At 45.8% G+C, this 11,549-nt stretch overlaps 1 protein-coding gene across 3 annotated transcripts in view; it reads right to left on the bottom strand.

Annotated features, from left to right (window-relative positions):
- The window catches only part of tnip2 (TNFAIP3 interacting protein 2), a 39,864-nt gene extending 28,655 nt beyond the window's left edge, over nt 1–11,209 (bottom strand). Inside the window, exons 1-2 of one of the 3 annotated variants that reach the window (XM_059974161.1) lie at nt 11,193–11,209; nt 10,293–10,727 (exon numbers count right to left, since the gene is read on the bottom strand). In XM_059974161.1, coding sequence (XP_059830144.1) covers nt 10,293–10,679 — 387 coding nt within the window. In that variant the 5' untranslated portion in view covers nt 10,680–10,727; nt 11,193–11,209. Of the gene's footprint in view, nt 1–10,292; nt 11,063–11,094 lie in introns of those variants that run through there. The other 2 variants (XM_059974160.1, XM_059974158.1) reach the window with 2 other exon arrangements.
- Nucleotides 11,210–11,549: the final 340 nt, after the last annotated feature.

The following is an 11,549-nucleotide window of genomic DNA, read 5'->3' as shown; positions in this document are numbered from 1 at the left end:
ATTCCACAAAGTTCCATAATCTCACCAGGGCCTTACCCCAGAGACTGTGGTCTGGAGCGGTATTAATGGACGTTTTTGATTCCTACAGTGGGGAATGGAGGTCCTGCGGGAGGAGGCGGCCACAGTGGTTGCATTGACCAGATCCAATTAATCTGCTCATGAATTCAAACTGACTTTTTTTCCTCTCTTTCTAACTTTCTCAATCAGTCTGGATGGCCCATAGACAAAAACTTTTCACTGCATCTCAGCACATGTGACAATCGTAAACCAGCACCAGTTTTAGACAAGGAGTTCCGTTAGAATTAGACCTTTTACTCCCACAAATGAACTGTTTGCAGGTTGATTGGGCCACTGATTTACACTTGGGACAGACACACACACACAAAATGCTGGAGGAACTCAGCAAGTTATGCAATGTCCATGGAGAGTCGAGATTTTAGTTCTGATTAAGATATCTCGACCTGATATGTAGCTGTTTACTGCGTGCCATAGATGCTGCCTGTCCTGATGAATATTTATTTACAGATATAGTGCAGAACAGGTCATTTTGACCCACAAGCCCAGCATCCCACCTCTTTAACGCTGTCACAGGACAATTTACAATGACAAATTAACCCACTAACCATTTAGTCCAAAATGTAGGACAAAACCAGAGCACCTAGAGGAAATCTGTGCACTCACCGGGGAGGGGGGGAAATGACACGTACAAACTCCTGACAACTAGCACTGGAATTGGACTCTGACACCCCAAGCTTTAACAACATCGTGCTAACCGCTACACCACCATGGTGACTGGCCAGCATTCTGTGTGTGTTGCTCAAGATTTCCAGCAACTGCAGAATCTCACATGTTTATTAAACTTGGAAACTTCCCAGTGAGCTGACCCCAGAGACAGTTCTGGCCTCAGGTTCCCCACCCCAAGCAGACTGCTCCATAGGTGGGAACACAGAATCCGACCCATCAGCTTCTCTGGAAGTACAAGTCATCAGGCAGAACGCAGAGAACCCAGGTTACTTTTATTGTGGAATTGTGGTCAATTCCCTAGAACTCACAGGAAATCCTTCCAGAATTCCCCGTGGATACAAAACATTCCCAACACACCTGTCAGTGGACTCAACTGCTGAAGGGAAATGGACAACAAACATTTCAGGTCAAGACCCTTCATTTGGACTGAGAGTGGGGAGTTGGGCTGCCCTCCAAAGTGAACGAGCTAAGCACCAACATGCCAGTGACACACAGGAAGGGAGGAAAAATACAGCAGAATGATTTAACACTCAAAGACAAGGAAAACAGGAGCACTGGCTGCTTAGTCAGTGTGAGTACCCATGGGTCCTTGAGGCCCAGAGTCAAAATCCTACATGGAACGTTACAGCACAATACAGGCCCTTCAGCCCACAATGCTGTACTGACTCTTTAACCTAATCCAAGATCAATCTAACCCTCCATTTTTGTATGATCCCTGTGCCTATTTAAGAGTCCCTTAAATGTACCTAACGTATCCATCTCTATCACCACCCCTGGCAGCATGTTCCACAGCCCACCACTGTGTGTAAAAAAAAACATTTACCTCAGACATTTCCCCCCACCCTATACTTCCCACAAATCACCTGAAAATTATGCCCCTTTGTATTTACGCCCTAGGAAAAAGTCTCTGGCTATCCACTTGATCTGTGCCTCTTATCATCTTGAAAAGCTATCACGTTGTCTTTCATCTTCCTTCGTTCCAAAGTCACGTTCTCTAATCCAGGCCGCACCCTGGTAAATCTCCTCTCCACCCTCTCTAAAGCTTCCACATCCTTCTGATAACTGGGTGTCCAGAACAGAACACAATATTCCAAGTGAGGTCCAACCAGGGTTTTATGGAGCTACGATAACTGGGCTCCTGAACTCAGTCCCCTGACTAATGAAAGCCAACACACCTTAACCGCCCTAACAACGTGCAAGGCAGCTTTGAGGGGTCCAAGACCTTGGACCTCTAGATCCCTCTGTTCCCCCACCGAGGGCAGACAAACAGAAGATTTTCATTGTTTTGAGGTGCAATAAATCATTACATCATTAAACCAAGACTCCATTGTGTGCAATTAGAAGAACTCATTCAAGTCAGAGTATAACAGCATAGAAACAGGCCCTTCAGCCCAACTTGCCCATGGTGCCCACCAAAGTAGTCCCATTTACCTGCATTTTATCCCTCTAAACCCCTCCAATCAAAATACTTATCCAAACATCTTTAAAAAAAACGTTGCTCTTGCACCTGCTTCAACCACTTCCCTTGGCAGCTCATGAAGGGTATAGATAGGGTAAATGGAAGCAAGCTTTTTCCATTGAGGTTGAGTGAGACTAGAATGACGGGTCAGGGGTTAAGGATGATGGGTGAAATATTTCAGGGGAACCTGAGGAGACATCGTGGCAGCATAGTGGTGAACACGACGCTGTTACAGATCAGACACCAGAGTTCAATTCCAACACTGTCTGGAAAAAGTTTCTGCTTGGTTCCCGTGATTGGTCAGGTTTCCTCCGGGTGCTGCAGTTTCCTCCCAGTCATTGTAAATCGTTCTGTGATCAGGCTAGAGTTAAATAGTTGAGTTGCTGGGCAGAGCAGATCGTTGGGCTGAAAGGGCCTGTTCCACGCAGTACCTCTGAGAAAAAAAAAAGAAAACTGAAAATATTTCTTTGCTCAGGAGGCGGCGTGAGTGTGGGTTCAACTACAATATTTAGAAGTTTGCATAGGTACATGGATGGGAGGGATAGGGAAGACTATGGTCCAGGTTGATGGGACTAGGTAGAACAGCAGTTCAGCATGGACTGGATGGGCAGAAGGGACTGTTTCTGTACTGTAGTGTTCTTTGACTATGAATCATTCCATATGCAGGCCACTCTGTGTGTGAAGAAGTTGGCCCTCAGGTTCCTTTGAAATCTCTGCCCCTTTATCTTAAACCTTTTGTTTGTCAGCCTTGGTTTGTGTCTAGTTTGTGTCTGAGGTGTGGTGAGAAGGAGAGATCCAAAGTCCTCGGTTGCCAAAGCAGAATATCTGATCAGGGGCTGGTTGTTGGGCTGGAGTTCCATCACACCTGCATTTCCTACCCTGCCACACTTCCAAAGAGCCTGAAATACAAACTCATTGAGGAAAAATCCGAAGAGCAAGGGGAGCACTGACAGAAGGAAATGTCTGGTGGTGCCGCTGGCCAGTGTAGCTGGCTCATCTCGTGGAGATTCAAATATTAATAAATAGATGTTCCCCAGCCACTGGGAATCCCTGTATTTCTCTGTTCTACTGTGAATGCCTACGAGAAGCTGAATCTCAGGGTAGTACATGACGACATATATGCACATTGATAATATACTTACCTTGAACTCCAGGGTTCAAATGGTCTGATTCCATTTCTACAGGTCATCTCTGGGTTAAAACACTCTGGCCACCCCACATCTGAGTGAGCTCCCATAATATTATTAAATCCAAAATTCTGACGCACGTACATTCATGCCTTCCTGCAAACAGCCGGGCTAATTTTCCCTCTCCACTTTTAGTAATCGCCATCTTATCAGTCTGGTGTTTTTGATGACATTCATTACAACACAATGAAGGTATGGGTACCATAGAGCGGAGCAATATCATTAAGCAAGTTGGGAATCCCTGCCACAGCGTGATTTCTGCATATTTTCCAAATTATAGACAAAATTGGCTTATGGGCATCTGTAAAAACCGAAACCCCTTTCTTCTCCAGGGACCGCCATTTAACCTGCCTTTATGTCCCTGACTTTGTCAAGCTTTTACTCTGCTGACTTGGGTTTTCTCAATAATCAAATAAGCAGGCAGACAGAACTTGCTGTAATTAAATCGTTACTCTTCCTGGGCATGTGTGAGACACTGTTGACTTCCACGAACCCAACAGACCTGGGAATTAAGCCATTACCAGTGATAAATGCTTAAGATTCTCACCAGGATAAATACAATGAACTGTGTAGCCTCTGTGCTGCTAAATCTTTGATCTATAGAGATTAAAGAGATTAGCTTTCTTTGACTAGGTACATCAAAACTTACAGTAAAACACATGACCAACAGTCCGAGACAGGTATTGCATGCATCATTACAACTCGAGCGACCCGGGTTCAATTCTGCCACTGTCTACAAAGAGATTATAAGTTCTCTCCATAACCATGTGGGTTTCCTCCCACATTCTAAAGATGTACATGTTAATAGGTTAATTGGTCACATGGGTGCAATTGGGCAGAATGACCTTGTTAGGCCGAAGGGCCGTTACTGTGCTGTATCTTTACATTAAAAAATAAAAATAAGACATCCAGCACACAAACACTGCCAACATCGGGCAGGAGGTACCAGAGCCTTCAGTCCCACAACACCAGGTTCAGGAACAATTATTACCCTACAACAATCAGGTTTATCACCCAGAGGGGTTAACTTCACTTGCTTCAACTGTGAACTGATTCAACGACTCCTTTACAACTCATGTTCTCAGTATTAATCTTTTATATTTAGACCATTTGTCTCCTTTTGCACATTGGTTGTTTGTTAGTCTTTGTTCTATAGCTTTCCCTTTAATTCTATAGTATTTCTTCATTTTCCTTTAAATGTCTACAAGGAGATGAATCTCAAGGTGACAGAGATAATTGACTTTGGGGAAGTGTCAGTTCCAGGTGGGTTCCTGCTGGTGTTCCCCAAGCCCAAGGAGATCACAGTCCACCGGAGTCCATCAGTCAATGAAGCATTACTTTGTGGCTCTTCTCTCTGGCCTGTCTCAAGGGTCCACGTATGTAACCTAGCCCCACACTCCCTTTACTGAAGCAGCCCGCAACGGGGGAGATGGAGAGCCACACACACATTCCAGTCTGGGAACGCACAGAGACCTGGTCCACTTATACAGCCAACTGCACAGCCAAACCATGCTCAGAACAGTCCCATTTCACTCTCCCTTCAACACAGCCCAGATCCCACTCCCTCACTGACACGCACGAGAAGCAACCAATTAACCCACCAGCCAGTGTGCTTCCCAGATGCGGGAGGGCACTGGAACATTCCCAGGGCCACCGGAGTTCTCCAGCAGCTGCTCAACTCACTGCCCACAAAGGATCAAGAACCAGTTTTATTTCCAGGTTCGAAATCTGCTGAGGTGCGTTAGTCAGGGCGCAGCACGTAACAAAATACAACATTCAACAATTATATAAATACAGTTAGAGGGTAAAGTTAACAATATGAAATAAAAGGTGCATAAAATTATGTTTAAAGGTATTTATAGTGTAAACAGCATTTGAAGAAGTGGTATAGAGTGCTTACAGTGCAGCGAGGGCGGGGCATTAGAGGTGACTGGTGGGGCTAGAATGAGCAAATTTTGGAAGAAACTTTTATGCTGGTGTGAAATTTTTGGTTTAATAGCACCATAGCACTTTCTAGAAAGGAGCTTGAGTAAGAGGCAGTTTGCTGGTTGGATTGTGTCTGTAATTATTGTCCCTGCCCGCTTCTTTGTCCTGGACACAAAGGTCCTGCAGTGATAGTAGGCTGCAGACAATGACCTTTACTGCTGACCTGACAGTGGAGAATCCCCACCCCACCCATTGTCACAGCCAGCATTCCACTCCCACTCAAAAATAAACCAGAACACAGCATATGGTCAATATCACATCACTGTAACTCTTTCTGCATCAAAATACTGTCCAAAGTACGTCAGGGTCTCTTATTACAAACTATTTCCATTGGGTTTTACACTGCAGTGGATCACCACCAACAAACACACTGCTGGTAATGTGGTCACTCCTACAGCACAGGGAAAGGTTGAGCAGTTCAGTGGTTTATTCCCTGGAGTGTCGGGCAATGAGGGGAGATTGGATATACAAAATTTATGAGAGGGTAAATGCAAACAAGCTTTTGTCCCCACACTGAGGTTGATTAAGGATAGAATCAGAGTTCACGGGTTAAGGGGGAAAATGTGAAATTTCTGGAAAAGAGAGATTAATATTAGCTTAATTTACCACATGGACATTGAAACACAATTTGTGTCAAATCAAACCAGTGTGGATCGTGCTGGGGGCAGCCCACGAGTGCCACCAGGTCTCCGTGGGCAACGCAGCATGCCCACAACTCACTGACGTTCTCCGGACTATGGCAGGGAGCCACGGCAGCCAGAGGAAACACACATGGTCATGGTGAGAGCGTACAGACTCCTTACAGACAGTGCTGGGAATTGAACCCCGATCGGTGATCACTGGTGCTGTAATGGTGTTGCACCGACCACTACGATACTGCATCGCCCTTCAAGAGGAACTTGTTCACTCAGAGGATGATGCCAGTGTGAAGCTAAATGCTGGAAGTGTGGACGCAGGTTTGATTGCAACACTGAAGAGAAGATACTATTTGGATGAAGAGATCGCTACTTGGTGTACACCAAATCATATTCTCCACAGCCAGATATGTACCACCTGTCCACCTCCCTTTTGATAGTAATTTGACCATAAGATATAGGAGCAGAATTAGGCTATTTTCCCCATCGAGTCTGTTGCCCCATGATCATTTTCCTCCTAGCCCCAATCTCCTCCACCCCTCTTATCCCTTCATACCCCAACTAATGAAGACCTATCAACCTCTGCCTTAAATATACCCATTGACCTGCCCTCCACTGCCACCTATGGCTAAAGTAGTTCCTCCTCCTCCTCTCTGTTCTAAAGAGAAACACAACCCCGTCAGGGTTTGGAGGCTTGCGTGCCTCAATGACCCAGAGAGCTATGTTGACTGGAGTCAGAGCCTTGCGTTTTGGCTCTTGGTAGGGTCGCCCATGCCAAATAGGCCAAAGGGTAGAGGTCAGACTAAGAGTGGTCCACTAGTCCTCCAGGTTCAGGGGTTCAGCTCAGGGTAACAACCCTGACTGGTCAAACAAAACTGTTATGGGATCAGTAATGACGAATCCTTCTACATCTGAGTACAATGGTATTCCTGAGTCTCCACCCGGGACTTGCGTGGCTGGCAGCAGTGAAAACCAAGAGGAAGCCCAAACACAGCTAGAGATGGAGGACCTTCATTGGTGCCCTAATGGGCATCCGTCATCCATTCTAAATGGACGTCCCTCTATTCTGAGGCTATGTCCTCCGGGGTCTCAGACTCCTCCACCATAGGAAATATCCTCTCCACATCCACTATATCAAGGCCTTTACTCCCACCGTGGTTTGACAATGGGATCTTTCCATATGGGGTCTTCTTCACTGTAGTCAACTAGAATTAACAAATGAAAGGCACTTCTGTAGCAACCTCGCCCTCCCTCTCAGAACCTCACAAATGGCTTCACTGCCAGATTTCTTTTCTATCTTTGAAGATGCTACATAAATTGTAACTACAATCGAGTACCCAGCCTCCCACTGATGTTATCCACCTCTTTTTACACAGATTTAAAGAGGAAAACAAAAGTATTAACTGTGGGATTTCCTAGCCTCTGAAATGTCTTCAGACATGGAGCAGCAGTTACATCCGACCAAATCCAAGGAATTAACTTAAAAGCAAGATATTCTTCAGATGCCGGAAATCCAGAGGAACACACACAAATTTGCTGAAGGAACTCAGCAGGTCAGGCAGCATCTATGGAGGGAAATGAACAGTCAATGTTCCTGGCCAAGACCCTTCATCAGTACTGGAAAGGAAGGGGGGCAGAAACTAAAATAAAAGTGGGCCTGAAACATTGACTAGATATTCTTTTCCATAGATGCCACCCGACCTGCTGAGTTCCATGTTTGGAAAATATGCAGAAATCAGCCCATGGTAACCATACCTCCATGGTGTTGTCATGAATGTCATCAAAAAGTTCAAAGTTCATTTGAGACTGTTGCTCTGGATTTCAGAATCTCTTGGTGTTTATTAAATAAGGCAGTCAATTTAAATGTCTGAGGGCTGATAACTATGTGTGGTTCCTGAGGTTCCTGTACCACCTTCCTGATGGCAGCAGTGAGAAGAGAGCATGGCCTGCGTGGTGGGGATCCTTGATGATGGATGCTGCTTTCCTTTGATAGTTCTCCATACAGACATGCTCAACGTTGGCAGGGCTTATCCACAACGGACTGGGTTGTATCCACTACATTTTGTCAGCTTTTCCAATCAAGGTGTTTCCATACCAGGTGGTGGTGCAAGCAGTCAATATACTCTTCACTGCACATCTATAGAGGTGTGTCAAAGTTTTAGATGACATAATGAATCTTCACAAACTCCTGAGCAGGTAGGTGCACGAACTTTGCAATGGCACTTGTGTGCTGCATCCAGGACAGATCCTCTGAAATTATATCGCCAAGGAATTTAAAGCTGTCCTCCCTCTCCATTTCTGACCCTCAATGAAGCCTGGCTCATGGACCTCTAGTTTCCTGAGCCTGACATTAATAATCAGCTCCTTGGTCTTGCTGACATTGAAAGAGATTGCTGTTGTGGTACCACTCAGCCAGATTTTCAATCTCCTATCGACTGATCCATCACCACCTTTAATTCGGCCAACAAGTCATTTTGTCAGCAAACTGACATATAACATTGGCGCTGTGCTTAGCCTCATGGTCTTAAGTGTAGAATGGGTAGAGCAGGGGGCTAAGCACACAGCCTTGTGGTGCACCTGTGCTGATGAAGATTATGGAGATGTTGTTGCCAATCCAAACTGACTGGGGTCTGCAAGTGAGGAAATCGAGGATCCACTTGCACAAGGTGGTATTGAGGTCAAGGTCTTGAAAGTTTTGAGAGGATGATCATATTGATAACAAGCACAGAGCCATCAAACTGTAGCAGGCTCTTCCTGTACACCATGTGGCTCAGATTTGTGTCAAAGTAGACTGTACCCACTATTTATTTGCCACTGAAGGGCAAATTATTCAGTCACAATATCAAGTTACCACCCAACGATGGGATGGGGTCAGTTCCTCAATCTCACGCTGCATTTTAAACACCTTTCCAATTGTCCTGGGAGCAGCTTTGCTCTTCATTTAGTTAATTCACGATTTACAGACATCACTGACACATACTGGCTACTGTTATCCATCCATCATAAAGGTCCCCCACAACCCAGGCCATGGCCTCTTCTCATTACCACCTTCAAGGAGGGGGTACAGGAAGTCTGAAGACCCACACTCAACAATTCATGAACAGCTTCTTCCCCTCTACCATCAGATATCGGAACAGACAACAAACCCATGTACTCCATCTCACTACTTTGCTCTACTTCTGTTCTAAATAATTTCTTTTTATGATTTAAAGTACATATTACACATTGTACTGTACTGTTTCCATGAAACAACACATCAGTTACAATAATCCTGATTCCTCTTCTCCCAGCATGGACAACAGATCCCAAAGCCCAAGAACAGAAAAGTCTACAGTAAGTGGTGGGCGGATACAGCCCAGTTTATCACAGGCAAAGTCCTCCCTACCATTGAGCAGATTTACAAAGAGCACTGCCACATGAAAACAGCATCCATCACCAAGGAACCTCCCCCCCCCACCCCCAGACCATGCTCTCCTCACTGCAACCATCAGGAAGGAGGTACCGCACCACCAGGTTCAGGAACAGCTATTACCCCTCAACCGTCAGGAAGGAGGTACCGCACCACCAGGTTCAGGACAGCTATTACCCCTCAACCGTCAGGAAGGAGGTACCGCACCACCAGGTTCAGGAACAGCTATTACCCCTCAACCGTCAGGAAGGAGGTACCGCACCACCAGGTTCAGGAACAGCTATTACCCCTCAACCGTCAGGAAGGAGGTACCGCACCACCAGGTTCAGGAACAGCTATTACCCCTCAACCGTCAGGAAGGAGGTACCGCACCACCAGGTTCAGGAACAGCTATTACCCCTCAACCATCAGGATCCCGAATGACGTGGAAACCCTCTCACCTCAACTCCCAACTGGTTCCACAACCTACACTCACTTTCAAGAAGTCTTTACAACTGACGCTCTCAGTATCATTTTTATTTGTACAATTTGTTTTATTTTGTACTTTGTTTGCTTGCCTGGCTTTATGTATACTTTTATTTTTGTAAATGCCTGCAAGGAAATAGATCTTCAAGGTAACACATTTTGAAACTTACTTTGATAACCTTCCCCTGCAGGTATTAGGAAAAGTAGATAATTTTTCCATATTTTAGTAAAAATAGAATACAATAAATATTGTTTGGGGGCTAACAGTCCCACTTTATCTGTCCCCACTGCTGCCCGCACAACTTCACGGTGGCCAATTAACCCCTGGGCTGCGGGAGCGGGGGGATAGGATTGAACCCATGTTCCCAACGCGCCACCTCACCCCGCTGGCTCCCAGTGGGACTCACCTCCTTTAGCCGCTCGTTCTTCTCTTGCCAGTCCCTCGTCGAGTCTGCCAGCTCCTTCTTCACCTTGTTCATCTCCTGCAGGAGGCCATCCAGCAAGGAAGCGGAGGGGCCGGCGCCGGCGCCCGGCTCCCGGCCTAGGAGCGCGGCGCTGCTCTGGTAGGCGGCCAGGCGGCTCTGCAGTTCTTTCAGGCGGTCGTCCTTCTGCGCCACCTGCTCGTTCAGGCGGCACAATTCCTGCCGAGCTTCGTGGTAGAAAGTACCAATGGTGGAGCAACTTTTCAACTTGTTCTTTAGCGACCAGTTCTCCTTCTGCAACTTTTCTACCTGCTCCTGTAACTTGGATAAACGCTCCAATAATCTCCCCGCACCGTCATTATCCAAAGACATTGTGCAGGCAGGACGCGACGAAAAGCAGAAAAAAACAATCCAGTCTCCCTGACGCGTACACAAAAAAGCAGCAATTAAAATAGATCTGTTAAGCAACAATTTCCTCCAATTAAGACATCGTTAAAATGCCAATGGAAGCACAATGTTGCTTGTAAAATATATTAAACGAAATGTAGCTAAACGTTGATACATTATACATTTCTTAAATGCCACTAAAGTCCCGCTTTTCAAAACAGAGTGGTTATATGCTGATTCTGAGCGTCTGGTTGAAGGTCTGAACTTTTCTCCGCGGACCCTGAATCGTGACTTCCATTCCATTGACCCCGTGTCATTTCATCAAACCGGGGAATTTCCTCCCCGGGAATTCCCCCTCTCCCTCTCCCTCTCCCTCTCCCTCTTTGGATTTTTCGCGTACTTTTTACTCTCTCTGGCTCACAGAAAACATTCGTCTGCTCACTCGCAAGCGTCTACCATCTTCTGATTAACGCTTCCAAGAACAAGAAAAAAAGTCACCAATTTTTTTTCGTAAGAAATTAAGAGGGCCAGATCTTTCAGTGTCGAACTGGAAGGAAGTTACTGAAATCGAGGACGTTTTGAAGTGACGTTCGGGTGCTTCCTGTCTCGCCCTGCGAGTGATATTAGTTTCAATCCTTGACTTTTTCGTAGATATAATTTTTAATCATGGACAGCCAGAGATTTTTTCGCAGTGGGGCGACAGGGGAACATAATTTTCAGGTGACTGGGGGAAGTACAGAGGGCTGTCAAAAGCAATTCTTTACAGAGAGTGGTGGATACGTGAAGCACACTATCACGGGTGGTGGTAAAGGCAGAGACATTCGAGACTTTTAATAGACACATGGCTGATAGAAA

The sequence above is a fragment of the Hypanus sabinus genome, chromosome 7, assembly GCF_030144855.1.
Source record: "Hypanus sabinus isolate sHypSab1 chromosome 7, sHypSab1.hap1, whole genome shotgun sequence".
Lineage (NCBI taxonomy): Eukaryota > Metazoa > Chordata > Chondrichthyes > Myliobatiformes > Dasyatidae > Hypanus > Hypanus sabinus.
This window is presented reverse-complemented; position numbering and strand designations above follow the sequence as displayed.